The following is a 24,156-nucleotide window of genomic DNA, read 5'->3' on the forward strand; positions in this document are numbered from 1 at the left end:
AATAATTATGGCCATCTTCAGTTTCCTCTAAAGTTTTGAAGTGTTTTTGGCTACAGAGGAACGTGCATATGGTTGTTGGGCGTTTTTCGTCCTATTTTTCTTAGTATAATATCCCAAATTTAGTGTTATTACATATTGGGTTGAGTGTTATTACATATTGGGTTAGTATCACATAGTAGGTTAAGTGTTATTACATTTGGGTTAGTATTACATATTGGGTTAAGTGTTATTAAATATTGGGTAGCATTACATATTGGGTTAAGTGTTATTACATATTGGACATCCCGAAGACTAATTTTTCAATTATGATCCGTAACAGGTGAGTGAATTTCCATGTTTTGAAGGGCAGGAGGGAGATCAACCCTGACTTGATACCGAAAACTATTAAATATCATATTACTATTTTGTAATCATGAATATTAATATGATATTAAAAATACTATTTCTGAGACTATTCACGCTTATAGTTAGCTGGGTCACAGGGCCAGGGCCGTCCGCCGTGTACCTAACCACAGGCGACAGTGCGACCGCGTAGAAAAATCAGATTCATAAAGGAAGCCAGTTTGTTTCGTAAATATTTATGGGAACATATGCCGAACGCTGCCTGCTTGTTGTTCATTTTAAATACATGTAGGTATATTAAAATTGATCCCCGATCTCAATTTATCGATATTTTGGCCTGTACTATTCACCACCCTCAGGTATCTTGAACGAAAATATGTCGTAAAATTTTGAGGAAAGTGAAAGCAGATCGCAACCCCACCCAGTTGATTTCCCCTCAACTGTGCAGAGAAACATTAGCCTGGCTTTTTCCCATTACAAACTAAAGCTCCCCACTACCCTCTCCCCGCTGGAGGAGTTTTGTCTTCTGCTCCGACAGCCGCAATGTCGCAGTTCGGATCCAACGCACTGTGCTTTTCTCCCAAGTTGCCAAATCCAAAAGGGTGAATATTTTGACGGAGGCAAACCTGAACCATATCCCGAAATCTATTGCACAATATTACAAAGAAAAAAAATCAATTTTTCTGTTGACTGCCCAACCTAGCGTCCTTCAGTTCATGGAGGTCGAAGGAGAACCTTTTTACTATTATATATGATAAAAAAAGACTACGACACTATTATTTTATGAGTTTATATGAACCTTCATGTTCTACAGATTTTGTTTCTGGTGAGATGAAAAAATAAATAAACGTTAATAACTCTGGAGGTCGAAGTGTTGAAGATGTAAAAATGTTCAGATCGTCTTTTGTACTCAGCCATAAGACTATGGCAGTCTAGCATGTTTTCCAAAACGCAAAAGTTCTAATGTTTTCTAAAAAAAGGCTATATTTTTACTGGAAATAAGTGTACGTCAAGATGTTAGTCATGCGCAAATCACAATATGTTGTTTATATGCAAATATTAACATTTATATGGCAAATCACAGTCCCTCTACGAGGGACGGTCGACAAGTCAAGCTCAACAATTAAGGTACAACGCACCTCGGGGACAGATATTTGGACTCTAAAACTTTTTCGATTCTTTTCCTATCTATCACTTTTTGGGGTTTATTTTGAAGCCCTTAGAGTAAAAAAAAAATTAACCGTCTTACATTTTTTGAAAATCTAAAAGTTTATTTTTCTCCACAGAGTTAACAAAGGGATGACGACCATTTTGAATAGCGCTGATCGCAAATGACGTCACTGTTCTCTCTCATTAATATGCATAAATAAACATTTGTCCGCATTTTCCGCATAAACGAAGAAAATAAAACCTGCGAGTGTTAGAAAGGCTATCTAGCGTCACACTTATTCGTATGAATTGATGGCTGAGACTACAAGCTGCAACAACAGCCGCGCATACAACGACAAAATTTGTCCGAATTTCAGCATATTTGTCCGAAAGTCGCGCGCGTGCAGCTATTTTTAGTAACAAACCCGGTATCGCGATCAACGCTATTTCAAATATCTGTAAATCTTGGGTAATTTGTTTCTCTTGTGCTAAAATTTGCATGGTGACCCCCGATTTTTATTCTGATTTTGAAATTGAATAGTTCAAAGATTCCTTGAGGAAAATCTGAGCGAAAGTTTAAGTCTTTTACTTTCGAGGTGCATACTACCTTAACGCGCTTACCTTCACACTTACAATCATTGATCTGTTCTTGTTGGATAGTGAGCAAATATTCAATGCTGAACCAAAGTGACATGTGCTTCTACGCTATTCTTTGGTAAAATTGACGCTACCATACTTATGCAGTAACAAATGAAAATAATATTCTCATAAACCGTGTACACTTATTTTTGGCTGGAGAGAAAAAACCAAAAATAAGAACGGTATGATTATCCCGGTCATCTGTTCGTTTTTGTTGTTTAAATTTTGAAATAAAATAGATAAAATAAATAATGTTTCTACAATGGTTTACAGCAGCAAACAAAAAGAGAAAAATAACCCTTGCAATTTTACAAACCTGCAGTTTATTTACTATATTTATTTCAATCTTCCTGATATAGGGTACATATCCGTTAAACAGTAAATATTAATGGTTGGATAGCTAAATAACTGACCTTAAAATGCACGAAGATCGATCAACACATATGAAACGCAAATTGACTGCGAGAGGGACATCTCCCCATTGAGGCCAGTACTATAATTTAGCGAAGTGCCAGGCTTACGCAACCACAGGAAGGCCAAGAAAGACAAACAAATAAACAGATAAATAAACAAACAAACAAAAAATATACAATCATAAAAACAAGCATACAAATACATAACTATATATATATATTTATATATAAATATATTGTATATATTGTGTGTGCGTGTGTAAACATTTTTGTTTATTTGTTTGTATGTTTGTTATTAATTCATTATATTTATATTATTCATGATATTAGATGTTTGTTTGTTTATTTGTTTTTTCCTGGCTTCCCTGTGATGCAACTCATTATTAGTGGTTGACAAGCATTATTTACATGGAATTCATATTTGTGACCGACTGAATGGAATTTCAATCTCACCTATAACAGAGCAGTCCAATAAATTACGGTAATTTCAAAATAATAATAATAACTCAACAAAGAATTGTATATAGAAGCCAGTGCTTAAATATTGCCCTTAAAGGCGCCGTTTTAAGAGTATACTGTCACCTGTAATCTAAATATGCCCATATATGGTCAAAGGGGCGTTCCTTGGTATTCAAAATGTCAATGTGAGGGCGCTGTTTTTAAAAAGCGGCCACCTGCTTAAAATCTGTGATTTGTTAGATTTTCTCTTTCTATGGTAACTGTGGCGTAATCGGAACAGGTGACAGTATACCGTTAGGTACGGTCGTGGTAATTACGAAAAGGTATGAATATATATAACACAATATAACTGGCAAAATACAACATGCATTTACATATACGCGTGCCTTTTGCTGATTTGCATTGGATATTCCTGGCGTTGACAGCTCAGAACGCACCTCGGGGACAGACATTCGGACTCTCAAACTTTTACAATTCTCTTCTGATATACCACATGTGGGGGTTCATTTTAAAGCTCTTAGTGAAAGAAAATTTTTCACCGGCTTAGTTTTTCGAAATTCGAAAACTTATTTTTCTCCATAGAGTTAACACAGGGATGGCGGCCATTTTGAATTTCTAATAACTTGTTTCTCTAGTACCAAAATTTGCACGGTGACCCCTTATTTTTATTCTTGATTTGGAAAGAGAATGATGGAAAGATTCATTGAGGAAAGTTAGAGTAAAAGTTTTAGTATGGCGTGTAATCCATGCCAAAATTAACACCTTACATTTTGAGCCAACCTACATGCAACTCTCACGAAGGTACATGCAACTCTCACGAAACTGCATGCGATTCACAAAGCTACACGCAACTCTCGCGAACGTGCATGCAACTCACGAGGCTACATGCAACTCACGAAGCTACATGCAACTCACGAACTTGCATTTTGAGCCAACCTACATGCAACTCTCACGAAGCTGCATGCGACTCACCAAGCTACATGCAACTCTCACGAACGTGCATGCAACTCACCAAGCTACATGCAACTCTAACGAACGTGCATGCAACTCACCAAGCTACATGCAACTCTCACGAAGCTGCATGCGACTCACCAAGCTACATGCAACTCTCACGAACGTGCATGCAACTCACCAAGCTACATGCAACTCTAACGAACGTGCATGCAACTCACGAACTTGCATGCAACTCACGAAGCTACATGCAACTCGCGAACCTGCATGCAACTCTCACGAAACTCAATGCAACTGGTGAAATACATTCGCTTTGCGCCGCGACTCGTTTGAATCAGACTCCCTAGATTACCTTTGAAGCTCAACTCATTTGATGACTCTGCATTCGTCTTGCTTTTTGAGCTGACCGCATTCGTGTCGGGGGATAATCCATGTTTTTTTTTTTTTTTTTGGGCGGGGGGGCTTGGTTGGGGTGAACCATTTTTGAAAGGAGCCCACAGCATGGTATTTTTTTTTCAGATCCGCCTCAATAGGTTTTTTTAGGCTGCCACTACTGATAATTGCCATACGTACATGATAAAGGTATGTGCCAAAAGCCCCCATAAAAGGGAAACCTAAGTTTAGCGAATTTCATCATTTATCCCTTCTGATAGAACCCTTGAATAAAAAACAGCTCAAATTTGCCACATACTTGCACGCGCTGACAACTATGGCGCGATGAAAAGAGAAGTTGAATACATTTATGCTTGGAATCTAATTGCGAAAGGGCTCATGGTAGCAGCATGCTTGACGTCATCGGCGATACAGACGATTGGAGCTATCAGGGAGAGGAGTACTGTAATTATGCGTCAACAGTTCAGAGCGTACGTAAGACGACTATAGAGAGTTAGGACAGTTATATTTCTGACATCGATTATTACTTTCCCAGACTAAAATCAAACCATACCAATTTCAACCAAGATGTGTAATAGTGGGAAAGCATCTCCACTCATATCTTGGTTGTTTGCGTTTTGTATATGATTCCGTGGAGGGAGCCACTGTACTTGTACAGACCCCGAACTTGATTGGAGACACTAAGTTGAAGTGACCCTGCGATCCTTCAACGCTACATTTCGAAAACAGTTTTCTTCATCAGTAGCTTAATATTAATTTTGGTTCGTGAATGATACGGAATGATTGGCTGATTGTATGTGTTACCATGTAAATCGAACTTGGCCAGATCGAAATGGCTGATATATCGGGAAATATTTATTCGCGATTTAACAAATCTATAATATCGTCTGTTTTTCGAAGTTAGGGTCGAACTTAGGAAATCGGGCTTGCTCAGATCTGTAAAGTGAGGAATGCTCCAATATATATTGGATATTTACCCGCGATTTGAAAAATCTAGTATAGTCTATTGTTGTAGGCCTAGAGAATGTATTTCGCGCAAGACCAGCCAAAACTTCTCATGATGTCCAATCGGTCCTCTGTCCAAGTCCCGATCATCGAGTAAAATGTATTAAATGTAAAGAATGTATTTCGTGCTAGGCCCTCCCAAACTCTCGATGATATATGATATCCGATCGTCCCTATCGACGAAGTTCAAATAGTAATGTGTATGAAAGTTTGGTGTGGACATTTAATGAAAAATGCATTAAATGTAAAAATTGTATTTCGTGCATGAATAAATCTAATAGTGTAAAACATGCAGGATTCTTGACTACCGACCATAGACACTATCAACCGATCGCGAGTGACGTGCAAAACTTTTGACTACACTGTAAACCGGGCGATTCGGATTTGCCGTCGAAAATCTAACATAAAAATGCGCTCAAAATACATGACATTTACCACATACGTAAATTACATGTTGAACTATGACGCTCATTGATTTTATTCCAAAAAATTCCTTTGAGTTATTTTATAAATCATGTAAAACTGAGCACTCTCTGTGACACAAATTCATCAGCCGGGTTCTAGGCAATTCACTGCAAATCCGGAAAGATAGCAGAACTCAGAATGAACTGAGAGGTTGTTCCATATAAGCTTTATCGAAATGGGTACTTTCTAAATCTTTAAATGCTTGCGTTATGGTAGGTGTCAAAATTAACGATCTGATTTCCCTACAAAATGAGAGGCCGCGCTGGTCGCCATGCTAATCAGACGAGACTAGCGATCCTGGCAGGCAGGCTATGACCTCGGCCTGTTCTTAGTTTAATGTTAAAACCATAAAACCAAGAAATCTAGTTGTTGTTGTTATTGTTGTCTGTATTGTTGTTTATGTTTATTAGTCGTGATGTTGTTGTTGACAAATGGAATTCAACTAATATTAATGTTGTGTTGTGGCTGTTTCAAACGCAATGTAGATGCCATTAGAAACGCTACAAGGATACCATCATTCTTTGACACGATGGGGCGATGTATACCAACGTACACTCTCTCCATGTGCATGTGCACAACCCCACAGCCCGTCGTGAAGGAAAAACTTTGAAAAACTACTTAACTTTCTCCTGACATGCATCGCCACGACCCAACGACCTTTTCTTCAAAGAAAAACTTTGAAAAAATATTCTATTTCTCTTGGCATTTATCGCCACGACTCTACGACCGGTCGCGAAGGAAAAACTTGTAAATATATTACTCTATTTTATCCCGACTCGTATTTTATCGATGTCGATACGGTCAATGTACTGTGAAAATATTGTATGACTTGATGATTTAGGCAGGGTACTACCAGGCGCCAAATGTAAAATAATTATTTTACACATTAGAAGAACATATTCATACGAAAAGGGTGTATTTGCATGCATTTATCAATAAAAAACTACTATAGCATAAGTATAAATAAATCAATACAGACATAAGTAAATACATATATGAGTGAAAAAACATACATATATGTGAACCAATTCACACAAGACCTATGAAGACAGACATATACATACATACGTGCATACGTACGTGCATACATACATACATACGTACGTTCATACATACATACATACATACATACATACATACATACATACATACATACATACATACATACATACATACATTCATACATACATACATACATGCACTCACGCACGCACGCACATACATACATACATACATACATACATACATACATACATACATACATACATACATACACAAGCCCATATGCACTCATGCACGCACGCACCGCACATACATACATACATAGCCCATATGCACTCATGGACGCATGCACGCACATACACACAAACCCACACACTCATATACATACATACATACATACATACATACATACATACATACATACATACATACATACATACATACATACATACATACATACATATACATACATACATACATACATACATACATACATATACACACATACAGGATCGAAAAGTTTACATGAGGGGAACGAAGTACGCATGCGTATATCCACTCGCACACACACACACACTGCTACTCGGAAAAGTTTACATGAGGGGGAACGAAATACGCATGCGTATATCTACTCGCACACACACACACACACACACACACACTGCTCTGAAAAGTTTACATGAGGGGGAACGAAATACGCATGCGTATATCTACTCGCGCACACACACACACTGATCCACGCCGCCCTGGAAGATATCCTATAATGCATTGCTGTAAGCCCAACGCCTAAACCGGATATAGGCTCATTTGGCGTCAAGACACCAAGGCGAGCGGACCGGCCTCGCTCATCCAATCTTGCCGCATATGGCAAGCAATTGCGATAATGACGAATGCTTTATTTCCAAAAATCAGTAAATGACATGCTTTATCCATCCGTACTTCAGTGAGACACGTTCCCCAGTCAGTAAATGACAATGGGGCCGGGGTACCCCAGGCCTCCCACAAGTATCAGAGTGTTCACAGCCCCGTGGATAGCTGTGATATCGCAGCGGTACTCGTGGCGAACGCGATCGAGTCATTGGGGTCATCGCCACAGGGACTGTGGCGATGACCCCAAACCAATGACCCGAGCGCGTTCGACACGCCACAAGTACCGCTGCGATATCACAGCTACCCCGTGGATTGTTGTAGCGAAGCCAGCAGTTTTTCTCACAGAAACAAGTTGCATAATGTACTCAGTAAAACGTTGTCAGGTACATGTAACATGAAAACTGACTGAGGTCGAAGTGACTAAGGCACCGGGATTGATTTGACCACAAACAACGACAAGAGGGTGTGAATTACTTGGGTCGAAACGGACAGGGGTCGAGGTGACCTGCTGCCCCGGTCCTCAACTGCAGGCCTGACGGCCTGGCTATGTTTACATAAGGCGTCCACATTTTAGAAAATCACTAAAAGTAGGCAGAAAGAAAGCCCCCATTACGTGAAAACGCTAGGGGTCGATAGGGGTCGGATGACAGTTTGACACATTTCGTACCATTACTGTGAATTGCTTTGAAGCATTGGCATTAGACGAACTAGACATATTGTCTAAATCGAGGTGTTGCCAACACTGTCAGGTGCAATTAAAAGCTAAGCGGTAACATGAGTCGATCATAAAAAATCAACTCTGCAAAAGTTGAAACATTGTTTAGCAGGAGGTCAGACGTAGTCTAAACAAAACCACCACATATGTCTAAAGCACTGTCCAAGTCTTATCACTTGCTTTCAGGTGTAGTTGTTTTGACTACATCTGACCTGCTGCAAGACAATGTTTCAACTTTGGCAGAGTTGATTTCTCTGTGGTCGACTGGAATTACTGCTCAGCTGATAATTACACCTGACAGTGTTGGCAACACCTCGATTTAGACTATGTGTCTAGTTCGTCTAAGGGATGGACCATTAGACCTTGGGAGGGGGGGTGGTCACAATGAAATTGTGAAAATTTTTTTTTACTATTGTAAATTTCTGAAATTTTTTTTTTCCAATTGAGATTAGCTGTGCAAATTTTTTTTTTCAGAGTAAATTTTCAGATTTATAATTTTTTTTTCGTTCGTCGCTGTCTGAAGATAAAGAGGGCAAAAATGTGGTGCCAAGCACCACAAGCGGCCACGCAAGCGGTCACTGGGAAGAGGTCAGGAGAGGGGTGTCCTGCTGCTGCTGTTGGAGCTTTTAAAAAATAGAGATTAAAATGGTGTTATTTGGTGGCACTTGGGGAGTATTTTTGCTGGGGGAGGTCAGGAGGGGGTGTCCCCCTCCTGCCGTTGGAGCTTTTGAAAAATAGAGATTAAAATGGTGTTATTTGGTGGCACTTGGGGAATATTTTTGCGGGGGGTGGTCAGGAGGGGGTGTCCCCCTCCTGCCGTTGGAGCTTTTGAAAAATAGAGATTAAAATGGTGTTATTTGGTGGCACTTGGGGAGTATTTTTGCCGGGGGAGGTCAGGAGGGGGTGTCCCCCCGGATCCTGCTGTTGGAGCTTTTGAAAAATAGAGATAAAAATGGTGTTATTTGGTGGCACTTTGGGAACATTTTTTCGGATTACACATCTTCTTCTGAAACATGGTCTTCTTGCTCCTCAGTAGCTTCGTATAGTTTTGAAAATTGACTATTTTGGTTTCCTGGCTTCCCTTTCTACTGGGTGGTGAAATGCCTACATTCACCCCACCAAACATCATGCATATCTCATGATTTACAATTGATTTTGACAAGCTGAGAAGCTAAAATAAGCTAAATAATATAGTGAAATTTGCATATTTGTGTTTTTAGAGCAATTGTTGCCCTTTTTGATCAAAACATCTATTTCTCTGTAGCAGCATGTCCAAATTGATTGGATGTGTATAGATGTGTTGAAATTTCAATATTTGTCTTTTTGGGCAATTTATGCCATTCATGGTCAAAAAATCTGTATTCTCTGAAAGGGCTTGTCCAATTTCTTTGAAATTTGCTACACAAAAACGATTAACCATGCAGATTTATTCAGTATTTGCTATCGAGAAACTTTCAAAGTTCAACCCTTTTATGTGTTTTTGTGTTGGGATTTGCTGGATAGATGGCATTCTACGTAGTGTATTGTTGAATGTTAAAACATGTGTTGCTGTTGTTATTTGAGGCTGTTTTTTGAGAAAAAGAATTGAAAATGCCTTTTCAAAAGCACAATAATACATAATGACTTGATATGTTGTTTTATCATTATTGACGTGTTTCTACTTGTTCACCCATTCTTGCATTCATCATTGTAATAAAATGCTGTGAAAAAAATGAAACTGATGTGGCCTGCATCTGTTTACCTTGATCTTAAAAGGCAAATACAACTTTCTGTCTTGACAACCATACCATAGTTTCAATGTTTTACCTAGTGTACCTGCTTGGTTTGTACGCAGGAAACAAGTAGAAAACAGGCTCTACAATTTCATAATTTTCAAGTGATCAGAATACAAAAGTCCTGAAAAGATAAGATAATTACAACTTCCAGTATCAGGGATACAGTCACTCTAAATGTATAAATTAAAATTAAAAATGTGCCGGGAGGATGTATTAAAAATACAGAAAGTTGCTTGCTGTCGGTAAAATCTAAAAAAAATTCAAAATTTTAAAGACTTTTGCAGATTTTTTTTTTACGCCTTTGTTTTCTTATTTATTTATTTTTTATTTTGCAAACTAGTTTGAAGATTTTTTTTTCCCTAACTTTTTGCTCTGAAAATTTTTTTTTTTTGTTTTTGACCACCCCCTCCCAAGATCTAATGGTCCGTCCCTAATGCCAATGCTCCAAAGCAATTCACAGTAAGAGTCGAATGATACTACATTGACCGGGTTGACCATATGACTTTCATCAAAAAACGTCCGGGGAAAAGTGAATACATTTGATGTTTGACCAAACTTTACAAAGCATCAATTTTTCGATCAAAAAATTCACGCGTAGAACTAATGAAAATTCGTAAAAAAATACCACTGCCTTGTACATCAGGCACTAAAATGTCGTAGGCGTGAAAATGAGTTTATTAGAAAATACACAGTGGCTCTTAATATTAGTTTGAAAATTCCAGTTCTCCGTACTCCGTTGCTGTCTAGTTCCAGTGGGCATACTTGGCATTCCAGACATTCATTCCCTGCTGAGTGGAGCTACGTACGATCCTGAGTAAAGTAAGCAGAGAGTTTAGAGAGCAGAGAGTTTAGCAGTAAAGCTGTTGCTTTAGTTCCAGTAAGCTGTTGCTGTAGTTCCTGTTGAATGCTGTATTTAACCATTAAAGAATATAAGCCGAATGGCAGAGAGCTGTAATACACGACTCCCAGTGTTTTATTGGCCTGGGTTGGGCCGTTAACCCAGCAGAACTTCGCCGGCATGGCAGGTACCATTAAGTCAGAAACCCTTACGGGGCCTCTAAGCAGTGTAGTATTACTCAGGCCGGCTACCACTTTACCACTGTGTAAAGCCCTGTACGAACCCGACTCACGACACAAAGGCAAGAAAGAGAAAAAGTGTCGCACATCTTTGTCATCGTCACTAGCCTTCGACGCCGCGAGGTACGTAGAGTCCGAGTTAGGAGTGAGCTCCCCGGTGTGGCACTTCCGGGCCTGCAGATCGTCGTGTCAGTGTGTGTATCTCAGAGAGAGTAGCAATGTGTGTGTTGTGTTTGTTGTGTGTGTGTGTGTGTGAGTGTGTAAGTGTGTGTGTGCGAGTGGATATACGCATGCGTACTTCGTTCCCCCTCATGTAAACTTTTCAGAGCAGTGTGTGTGTGCGAGTAGATGTACGCATGCGTATTTCGTTCCCCCTCATGTAAACTTTTCCGAGTAGCAGTGTGTGTGTGTGTGTGTGTGAGTATGTGTGTGTGCGACTGGATATACGCATGCGTACTTCGTTCCCCTCATGTAACTTTTCGATCCTGTATGTGTGTATATGTATGTATGTATGTATGTATGTATGTATGTATGTATGTATGTATGTATGTATGTATGTGCGTGCGTGCGTGCGTGAGTGCATGCACGTATGTATGTATGTATGTATGTATGTATGTATGTATGTATGTATGTATGTATGTATTTATGTATGTATGTATGTATGTATGCACGTACGTATGCACGTATGCACGTACGTATGCACGTATGTATGTGCGTGCGTGAGTGCATGTATGTATGTATGTATGTATGTATGTATGTATGAATGTATGTATGTATGTATGTATGTATGTATGTATGTATGTATGTATGTATGTATGTATGTATGTATGCACGTACGTATGTATGTATGTATGCACGTAAGTATGCACGTATGTATGTATGTGTCTGTCTTCATGTCTTGTGTGAATTGGTTCACATATATGTATGTTTTTTCACTCATATATGTATTTACTTATGTCTGTATTGATTTATTTATACTTATGCTATAGTAGTTTATTTTTATTGATAAATGCATGCAAATACACCCTTTTCGTATGAATATGTTCTTCTAATGTGTAAAATAATTATTTTACATTTGGCGCCTGGTAGTGTACAGTACGCAATATACGCAAATTGTCCGAGTTGAAGTATGAAACTTTAAAAAATCAGGTGGTAAACAAAATTATGAAAAGCCTCCGCTGGACAAATAATTGTAAACGACCTCCCAGAAAGTAATTATAAAATCTGAAGCTGTCGGTGATGTTGGAATCTCCAGGAATCACTCATCATAGTGTACATAGGTAACCATCCTTTAAGGCAATCTGCACATTGCAAATGTTCAGTGTTTTTGTAAATTGTTCTCTTACATTAATTCGATTGTAAAGGATATATCCTTGGGCCACTTCCTGTCGACTTTTATGATTTCAATTTGTTTTGTCTACGTCTGACAAGGCGATTGTAAGGACTACGTATTTAGCAGGCTAATACTCGACCCGTAAAACATCGCCAGCTGTACGCATACGCTGTTTGAAGTTGCCCTCATTTTCCTTATTGAATAGTCACGGAAGTGAATAGCGCAGAGAACAAACAGTAGAGAGAAATTTGAAACGGTGCGGAGAATTGTCTCCCAGCAGGGAGATTTGAAACAACCTGCGGAGAAATTTTAAACAGTAGAGAGAAATTTTAAAAGGCACCAAGATTTTCAAACAGCGCGGAGATTTTTACACAGTGCGGAGTTTTCAACAGCGCCGAGATTTTTACACACTGCCGCGAATTATTTTACACAGCGCGGAGATCTTTACACAGCACGGAGAGTTTTCAACAGCGCCGAGATTTTTACACACCGCCACGATTTATTTTACACAGCGGAGATTTTTTAAGAGCACCGAGATTTTACACAGCGCGGAGAATTTCCATGAGCGCAGAGATAAATTCACACAGCACGGAGATTTTTACGCTGCGCAGACAATTGTTGTTTTCGTCCATGGTAATCGAGTCAGTGACACGATGACATCGTACAAACGAGGCAATGCGACGTGCAACTCAAGTTGCTTGTTGCACTGCATATACTATATGTCGGGTCATTTTTTTCAGATCCCCTGGCTCACTGGCAGAACACATCTGAATACGTCATATGACGTTGGTATGACGCGTTGTGACGTCTCATAAGCTTCCGCGTTGTCGGAGCAAAGTTAGTCACTTTAATGATGGGTTGGTTTATTGTAAACCACATTGTGGCACAGTCTACTTGAAGTAAAATGAGAGTTAAATAAAATACGATAGAACCTCATTCACACACGTTAACCGACATAGTGTACTCCAATTCACGTATGGTTTTCTCAACCCAGAAGTGCCTTTATTTAAATCGAAGGCAGCATGCAGCAGACCCTATTTAAAATTGGTTTACCCAACCAAGTCCCCCCTTCACACGGACTTTCCCCCGACACGAATGCGTTCAGCTCAAAAACGAGCTTCAAGCAAAATGAGTTGAGCTTCAAAGGTAATCTAGGGAGTCCGATTCAAATAAGTCGCAGCGCAAAGCGAATGCATTTCAAGAGAGTTGCATGAGGTTCGAGCGAGTTGCATGCAGGTTCGCGAGTTGCATGTAGCTTCGTGAGTGCATGCAAGTTCGTGAGTTGCATGCACGTTCGTTAGAGTTGCATGTAGCTTGGTGAGTTGCATGCACGTTCGTGAGAGTTGCATGTAGCTTGGTGAGTCGCATGCAGCTTCGTGAGAGTTGCATGTAGCTTGGTGAGTCGCATGCAGCTTCGTGAGAGTTGCATGTAGGTTGGCTCAAAATGCAAGTTCGTGAGTTGCATGTAGCTTCGTGAGTTGCATGTAGCCTCGTGAGTTGCATGCACGTTCGCGAGAGTTGCGTGTAGCTTTGTGAATCGCATGCAGTTTCGTGAGAGTTGCATGTACCTTCGTGAGAGTTGTATGTAGGTTGGCTCAAAATGTAAGGTGTTAATTTTGGCATGGATTACACGCCATAGTTTAAGTCTTTCACTTTCGAGGTGCATACTACCTTAACACGCTCCCATTGGACTTTTTAAAATCTCGAGTAGTGCATACAGCTCGGACAAGTAGTTGGCCATCTTTGGATATTGTTGAAAGACATACGTTGCAAACTAACAAGGGTCTTCAAAAATCAGCTCCGATGACGCACAAACTGTTTGCACAAACGTAAAATACAAACACAAACCAGTTGCATGCACAATTTGATGCCAAACGCTGCTTCTTGGTTGCACAACAAGATTACGATGTCAATTACGATGCAACAACAAATTTGTAGCACGGCAGCAATTTGGTGCAAAACTGTATGCTCTATTTACTTTAGGCGCAGTTTACCGCCCAGAAGTGACAGGATTAAAAGGAAGACGTTTATGATGTCAACGTAAAGACTGAGCGCGGCAAAGACGTACTCTTCGGGTGATATTTCATATCGATAGCCACCGATCACAAACTGTGTGTCAACGGCAAGAATCTGTCGAGAAGAGAAATCAGAGATAAGTTGGTGTTACTAACGAATTCTTCAAAACAGGGGTTACAAAAAAAAGGCCTGACCACAAACATTTCTTTTTTTTTTTTGCCTACAAGAGCAGTCTTCCTGCAGGGTCATTGCACTTTTAGCATGGCTGATTTTCAACACGCATGCGCACGCTTGATACTTACGACAACGAACACCAAAGAGCCGATTCCCGCGTAGAAAATGTTACCATCCTCCCAGTTTAAGAAGATGCAGGAGAAACCGAACAAGGTGAGTGACACCAACATGACATAGACCACTCCGATATAAGATGTGAAATCAAATTTGGTTTGGATGGAAAAGATCGTCACGCTCAGGCAAACACCCTGTTGTTCGGAAAAAAAAAAAAACACATTTACGGGCAGTCAAATTTTGGTTGGAAAAATGGCAACGCGCGATGATGATTTTTGTTACTTCAACTATAAAACAAGAGAGTCTGTCACTTAGAGGAGAAGGCTAACTGATTTTTTTCTTCTGATTAAACAATAATACTATGAAAAATTATGGCCGAACAGTCTCTCTCAACAACAGCCTGTCGCCGCTCTACCAACACATGGAAGTAAATCAGTTTGTTTTGTGCAGATTATATTTCCTAAGGCCAAGACAAATAAGAAGTTTGTTTCTCATCCTTGCGCACACCGTCAACCTTTTTTTCTGCTCATGGGGAAATATGAAAAAATTCCCGCAAAAATACGTGACGATAGTGCATAATACAGTGCTGTATAAAACAGACCTGTAAACAAAATAACTGCCACTATTCCATTCAGAACTGTATGTAACTGTTATATTAAGCTGTCAAAACTGTGCATTGCTGAACTAAAAGTCAAACCATAGAACTGTTGCGATGCAAAAATACTAAAGCAACACTGCTGTACATTTATCTCTGCGTTCATTCCTATTAGTCGGGTCGGAATGTAGGGTTCCCATGCACCCCTTGGATGTATTTTTTTAACCTACATTTTTGTAATCCTTAGCGTCTATATTTAATGAATTTTGATGTTCCCAAAATCAAATAGTGTCCCATGGGGTTCATTTGGCGCCATCTTTGCCGCCATCTTGGCCGCCATCTTGGATTTTAACAATGGGGTAGGGGTCACGTATTTACCGCTCGACGGAAACAGAAACAATAAAATACTATAAACGTTACATTTTTAGAAAGCCAAGATCATGGCCTTTTCATTGATATATAACTTAATAGGGATAAATTAATATTCGAACGTCGATTAGACTTTATATCGGCCATTGACCGTAAATCGTAAAATTTGCTAAATTTCACACCCAATAATTAAGTTCCCGTTCCTCCAAACAATTTTTCAAAAGGTATTTATATATTTTTTGGAAGAACTCAGTGCAATAAACAAGAAAAACAACATTAAAAGTATGTGTCTTGAGATTTAGTGGGTGCATGAGCTTGTTTTCTTATTACGCGGTATGCCATATACCCGTGTGTAACATAAGGGATAGGGGTAATGATTCCCTTTCTGTTTCGAACCATGAATGATGAAACCATAAAAATGTTACATTTTTTGAAAGTGCTGCACCAGACCTTTCTAAAAATATATAGATTTATGGGGGAAAATTGCATATTTCAAAGTTACAAAGCTTAAACCTTTCGGTTTGTGTCGATTTTAATTGATTTTTAAAAACGAAATTACAACATATGGGTTAGGGGTAATGTTTCCCTTTCTGCCTCGAACCATGAATTCTGAAACCATATAAATCGTATACTGTTTAAAAGCTCTGAAATAGGCCTTTCCAAACATGTATAGTTTTATTGGGAAAAATCCAATATTTTAAAGTTACAAAGCTTATGCCTTTCAGTTTGTGTCAATTTTAATTGATTTTTTAAGAACGAAATTACAACATATGGGGTAGGGGTAATGTTTCCTTTTCTGCCTCGAACCATGAATTATGAAACAAAATAAGTCGTATACTGTTTGAAAGCTCTGAAATAGGCCTTTCCAAACATGTATAGTTTTATTGGGAAAAGTCCATATTTTAAAGTTACAAAGCTTATGCCTTTCAGTTTGTGTCAATTTTAATTGATTTTTTAAGAACGAAATTACAACATATGGGGTAGGGGTAATGTTTCCCTTTCTGCCACGAACCATGAATTATGAAACCATATAAATGTTATACTGTTTGAAAGCTCTGAACAGGGCCTTTCCAAACATGTATAGTTTTATTGGGAAAAGTCTATATTTTAATGTTACAAAACTTAAGCCTTTCGGTTTGTGTCAATTTTACGTGATTTTTTAAACAAAATTATAATATAAGGGATAGGGGTAATGTTTCCCGTTCTGACTTGTACCATGAATTATGAAACCATATAAATCGTGTACTGTTTTAAAGCTCTGAACAGGGCCTTTCTAAACATGTATAGTTTTATTAGGAAAAGTCTATATTTTAATGTTACAAAACTTATGCCTTTCAGTTTGTGTCAATTTTACGTGATTTTTTAAACAAAATTATAATATAAGGGATAGGGGTAATGTTTCCCGTTCTGCCTTGTACCATGAATTATGAAACCATATAAATCGTATACTGTTTGAAAGCTCTGAAATAGGCCTTTTTGAACATGTATAGTTTCATTGGGAAAAGTCCATATTTCAAAGTTACAAAGCTTATGCCTTTCAGTTTGTGTCAATTTTAAGTGATTTTTAAAGAACGAAATTACAACATATGGGGTAGGGGTAATGTTTCCCTTTCTGCCTCGAACCATGAATTATGAAACCATATAAATGTTATACTGTTTGAAAGCTCTGAAAAGGGCCTTTCCAAACATGTATAGTTTTATTGGGAAAAGTCTATATTTTAATGTTACAAAGCTTAAGCCTTTCAGTTTGTGTCAATTTTACGTGATTTTTTAAACAAAATTATAATATAAGGGATAGGGGTAATGTTTCCCGTTCTGCCTTGTACCATGAATTATGAAACCATATAAATGTTATACTGTTTGAAAGCTCTGAAATAGGCCTTTCCAAACATGTATAGTTTTATTGGGAAAAGTTGCATATTTGAAAGTTACAAAGCTTAAGCCTTTCAGTTTGTGTCAATTTTAAGTGATTTTTTGAACAATATGCACAAAACAGTTAGTCCGTTGGCCAGGTATCGAAATCATCCCCTCTAAGGCATTTTACCCACTATGATTTTCTGTTAGCTAGTATTCTCAGCTGTCATAATCTGCGTATTTTCCATTAACTGATGGTGTGTGAGAGTGTAACGACTTGTTTGTGAAGGGCTGTCACGCCCTCAGTAGTAAAATAATCGCAATCATACCAATCCATAATCCAATAACACTAGGTCAAAATTTGTAAGACAATAGTTGTAAACATAGACACAAAACAGCACAGAACAGACAGTAAATAGACGGTACAAACAAAGTCAAATTCATGAAAGAAAGATATATGGACCTCTGGCCAAAAGACCAAGAAGTGATGTCAGGTGTTTCGAAAATAGTAAGCGCATCCTGCCCCACATGTGGCACCCGCCATATATCAATCTGTAAGTCAGATAGGTAGTGGTCACTAACTAAGGCCCAATGTCACTGATGCCATCAGTGATCATTTGTCGAAGAGAGATATTGTATTTATCTACCAGCTTGCGATACCTGCCAAAAAAGCGTTTGAATGTAGAGACAAGTCTTGCTCTGGTGTAACCTTGATTTAACAGTTTGAAAGAGAGATGGCTATGTCTCTCTACAAAATCACCATATGAACTGCATGCTCTTGCATATCGTATAAGTTGTGAAATGTATACCCCATAAGCAGGTGAGAGTGGAATATTACTGATGAGGTGTGGAAAATTAATTATACTAAAGTTGAAATCATCTCTCTTGTCATATAGCCTAGTAGAAAGGTGACCATTGGAGTCAAATTCAAGTAAAATGTCCAGATATGAAGCAGAAGAGGCCGTTTCTGTAGTTTCTTTAATCTCCAATTCTGGAGGATAAATCATAGCGAGATATTTACTGAATTCAGAGTTATTCAATGAAATAACATCGTCTATGTATCTAAATTCCTCTAGTCAGAAACAAAAACAAAAAAAGTACCATAAACAATACATTCTTAGAAAGCCCAGATATAAGCTTTTTCCTTTTTTGATAATTATTCGACTTTAGACGGCGCCAATATTCCGTATGTACACGGCGGTAAGGAAGGTAAAGTTTATATTCCATCATTACTATCAGGATTAGGATTTTCCCAATCTATAAATAAGCTATTACTTGATTACACCTTGATTCAGCATGACTAATATTTTGCATTTGCCACGCAACCAGCCATGCCCGTCCCTGGGATCGCAAACAATGCCTTTAACCAAGGCCAATGTATTCCTATATACCAGGCCCCTTATGTAAATATTGATAAAATCTGGGGTGTGGTCATTGCATGAACACTGCTTAGAGTAAAAATTAAGTAAGTACCAATAAACCATATATTTTCTGAATCAGCATGAAATTTCCCACTTTTTCATACATAAATTTTGTATTTCCAGGTCACGTGACTGATCACATGACACGTCATGTGACCAGAGTTGGCAAAGAATATGAATATTTGAAGCATCAGGACGTGTTTTGAATCCATAAAATGATGCAAATTTGAATACAGTTGCAATTTTCATGGCATTGTCTTTACATATATGTAATAATAACTACCCTTTACTTTATTTATAGATGTACCTATTTAAGATTTTTCTCACAAAAGGCAGAGTAAATGAACCATAAACATCACCATCTGACATGATTCTGTATTTGAAAATCAACACATTTTATATTTGTAAACACCTGCTTTAAGTCTTCCTTGCAGAAACATGCATCTAAAATTGTTATGATTTATCAAAAAATATTTCACAATATTTAAAAATACATTTTAGGGAACAACATATCACATGAAAAAACACATGACCAGTCATGTGACCAGTCATATTGATAATATGGCTGCTATAAAATTTCACTGGCTTATATTAAAACACTGTATTTCCTCAAGTTTCATTCACGAATATTGCTGTTAATAGAACATATTTACATATAAATCATTTGTTTTCAATAAATAAACATTTCATTTCATTAAAAAAAAAACCATAAACATCTTCGCGATCGTCTGTACTTCTGAAAACTGTAAACAATCAGCGCGACGCTTCAGTGATCAGCCTGACCTTTCAGGGTCGAGGTCATGGGTCACGACATTTGCTTCCGGATTTTAACCATATTCGGACATACGGGGCGCAATCACATTCAGGCCAGATCGGAATACATCAATCTTAGTTGCACTGCGTGCAGGCGCTGAAATTACGGGATTTTTAGCGACAAAAACGAAGCAAATACGCCTATTTAACTGTGCCGGATATTTCCGGCACTCAAGGTATATGGTAATTCAATATGGCGCCGGAAATAACGGCGCCATAGGTAGTCAAGGGGTTAACGAAGCTTTTGAACGCTTTTTGTGAATTGTGTAAGAATGTCCTCTCTGTGGAGTATAATGTGTGAAGCCGTTGTCTAGCTCGCTTGACTCTGATGATTATGTTGACTTATTTTTTCTCAGCTGCCGGTGGCTGATCTAGCTCGAAAGTTAGATCAATCTAGTCTCTCTGATTCGATCATGCTGGTGGGAATGGTATCTTCAAGCATTGACCCTAACACGTCCGTTTGTAGGGTCTTTGCTTCAAAGACGTCAGGGTCTAACATTGGTTAAATGTCGTCCATGATAAGAAACTAATGATAGATTCACTCACAAGGTATTTTAAACATTGAGGTGTCAATGGGAATATAAGCCTTTTAGTCATTTTCTGGGGTTTGTCTCGCCTTCTTATTGCTTAGTGTAGAGAGTGTTTGTTCGCCTTCTGTTTACTACTCAGTTGCGTAATTTGAATGCGTTCTGTGACATTTGGCTTTTCGGGTTTTAGTTCCAGAATTATTTTGCTATTGAATTATAGTACCCAGTCGAAAATGTAATCCTCATTGGGAGTATATAGTGTTCTGCGTTGTAAAATAATTTCGAAAAATTGGTTATGATCTCTTCTGGTGAGGAAGGTAAAGTGTTGTCGATCCATCTTATCTTAGTATGGAGAAGCTATATTGTGGATTAATGGTGATTTGTTTTGAGCGATAAAAGATTCTCTCGTGTTCCTGTGTGGTATTAAAAGTAAAACTATTAATAGTGAGCTCTGATTTGCCCAGACGGTCACGTGACTGTGCATATATTTATGATATACTGTAAAGTTGGCCATTCCTATTTCCAAAGTGGGTTTCTTTCAAATTGTTTTTATTTTTATCACAAGTTTCAATATACTGATATAATATAGCGGTAAACAACCCCTATAAGTTGGGTACTCTACTCGAGCTCGGTTTTGACCATTTCACTCCTTATACACACGACTGAAGTTCGTGCGTATATGTTGTTTACCGGTCGAAACCGTGTGGTATCCTTTCAAAGTGGTGCTTTATTGCTTATATATCTCTCGCGATATGTAATTAAAGAAAATGGATTGATTGTTGCTGCTGTCATATCAACTTAGCATGACGACGATGACAACCAATTTAGTGTTTGTGGGTTTGGAATATATAATTTTTGACATATTATAGCTGTTAACTTTCTTTCCCTAATTTGAGTAATTGAAATGAGTAAAACGTCTTTTATTAACTACCATTTTAAATTTTTAGTGCTATTTAATGCCTATAGAGTATTTTTCTATTTTCCTTTTAACGAATAAATGTCAGTAAAGTAACACAAACTTTTTAGTTTAGGCATTGTCACTGCATAATTTTTGAGTTTACCCCATCAAGCCATATCTTGTTGGAAAAACAACTGCGTTAGTGTTTCAGACATATGATATTTATGTGGCTTCCTTATTCGCTGCGTTTGGTAGGAGAGGAAACATTACCCATACCCCTATCCCTTAAATGTATATTATAGAGGGATGTACGGCATACCATATATTAGGAAAACAATCGACGCACCCCATAAGTCTCAAGAAGATACACTCTTTTAATGTTTTTTACTTCTCTATTGCATTAAGTTCTTTCAAATGATATATAAATACCTTGTAAAAATTGTTTGGATGAACATGGACTTAATTATTGGGTTTGAAATTACGCAAATTTTACAATTTACATTTCATGTCCGATATAAAATCTAATCGATGTTTGAATATCGATTTATCCCCACTTAGTTGTATACCAATGGTAAGGGGATTATCTTGGCTTTCTAAAGAATGAATTGTTTATGGTACTTTTTTGTTTTAATTTCTGACTAGAGGTACGTAAATATGTTACCCCTAACCCATTCCTATTTTACTACTGAGGGCGTGACAGCCCTTCACAAACAAGTCGTTACACTCTCACACACCATCAGTTAAATGGAAAATACGCAGATTATGACAGCTGAGAATACTAGCTAACAGAAAATCATAGTGGGTAAAATGCCTTAGAGGGGATGATTTCGATACCTGGCCAACGGACTAACTGTTTTGTGCATATTGTTCAAAAATCACTTAAAATTGACACAAACTGAAAGGCTTAAGCTTTGTAACTTTCAAATATGCAACTTTCCCAATAAAACTATACATGTTTGGAAAGGCCTATTTCAGAGCTTTCAAACAGTATAATATTTATATGGTTTCATAATTCATGGTACAAGGCAGAACGGGAAACATTACCCCTATCCCTTATATTATAATTTTGTTTAAAAAATCACGTAAAATTGACACAAACTGAAAGGCTTAAGTTTTGTAACATTAAAATATAGACTTTTCCCAATAAAACTATACATGTTTGGAAAGGCCCTGTTCAGAGCTTTCAAACAGTATAACATTTATATGGTTTCATAATTCATGGTTCGAGGCAGAAAGGGAAACATTACCCCTACCCCATATGTTGTAATTTCGTTCTTGAAAAATCACTTAAAATTGACACAAACTGAAAGGCATAAGCTTTGTAACTTTGAAATATGGACTTTTCCCAATGAAACTATACATGTTTGGAAAGGCCCTGTTCAGAGCTTTCAAACAGTATACGATTTATATGGTTTCATAATTCATGGTTCGAGGCAGAAAAGGAAACATTACCCCTACCCCATATGTTGTAATTTCGTTCTTAAAAAATCAATTAAAATTGACACAAACTGAAAGGCATAAGCTTTGTAACTTTAAAATATGGACTTTTCCCAATGAAACTATACATGTTCAGAAAGGCCTATTTCAGAGATCAAACAGTATGCGATTTATATGGTTTCATAATTCATGGTTCGAGGCAGAAAAGGAAACATTACCCCTACCCCATATGTTGTAAGTTCGTTCTTAAAAAATCAATTAAAATCGACACAAACCGAAAGGTTTAAGCTTTGTAACTTTGAAATATGCAATTTTTCCCCATAAATCTATATATTTTTAGAAAGGTCTGATGCAGCACTTTCAAAAAATGTAACATTTATATGGTTTCACCATTCATGGTTCGAAACAGAAAGGGAATCATTACCCCTAGCCCTTATGTTACACACGGATATATGGCATACCGCGTAATAAGAAAACAAGCTCATGCACCCACTAAATCTCAAGACACATACTTTTAATGTTGTTTTTCTTGTTTATTGCACTGAGTTCTTCCAAAAAATATATAAATACCTTATGAAAAATTGTTTGGAGGAACGGGAACTTAATTATTGGGTGTGAAATTTAGCAAATTTTACGATTTACGGTCAATGGCCGATATAAAGTCTAATCGACGTTCGAATATTAATTTATCTCTATTAAGTTATATATTAATGCAAAGGCCATGATCTTGGCTTTCTAAAAATGTAACGTTTATAGTATTTTATTGTTTCTGTTTCCGTCGAGCGGTAAATACGTGACCCCTACCCCATTGTTGAAATCCAAGATGGCGGCCAAGATGGCGGCAAAGATGGCGCCAAATGAACCCCATGGGACACTATTTGATTTTGGGAACATCAAAATTCATTAAATATAGACCCTAAGGATTACAAAAATGTAGGTTACAAAAATACATCCATGGGGTGCATGGGAACCCTACCTTCCGACTAGACTATATGTTTTCATGTTTTTATCATGTTCTCGTTGGTTGAAGAATAAAAAAATCGAGAAGAAAAAAATAACCACGTCACCGCATCGTTTATGCAACATGTCTAGGATGAGATGCAAACTTTTTATTTTTCTCGGCCTAACAAAGATTTCTTAACTAACCTTATCATTTGGGCCAGATTCCGTTAATCTCATCGTCAGATGATTATCGTGATATGTGGAACCTGATATACAGATTGACAGCTCAAAAATCATTCACTGACAAAGGTATTAGACAGGTATTCATAAGAAATGTGTCAATTCCCCTCTTTCTCTCTTGTATCTCTGATAACCCCTCTGAATATTTGTTCTGTTCCATAATTATTT

The 24,156-nt window shown here is 37.8% G+C and overlaps 1 protein-coding gene across 1 annotated transcript in view; it reads right to left on the reverse strand.

Annotated features, from left to right (window-relative positions):
• Window positions 1-836: 836 nt before the first annotated feature.
• Window positions 837-24,156, reverse strand: part of LOC139117631 (protein lifeguard 1-like) — a 48,745-nt gene continuing 25,425 nt past the window's right edge. Inside the window, exons 7-9 of the mRNA XM_070680873.1 lie at window positions 14,907-15,086; window positions 14,567-14,718; window positions 837-987 (exon numbers count right to left, since the gene is read on the reverse strand). Coding sequence (XP_070536974.1) covers window positions 837-987; window positions 14,567-14,718; window positions 14,907-15,086 — 483 coding nt within the window. The remainder of the gene's footprint in view (window positions 988-14,566; window positions 14,719-14,906; window positions 15,087-24,156) is intronic.

Source organism: Ptychodera flava, chromosome 18, assembly GCF_041260155.1.
Source record: "Ptychodera flava strain L36383 chromosome 18, AS_Pfla_20210202, whole genome shotgun sequence".
In the NCBI taxonomy this organism is placed as follows: Eukaryota; Metazoa; Hemichordata; class Enteropneusta; family Ptychoderidae; genus Ptychodera; species Ptychodera flava.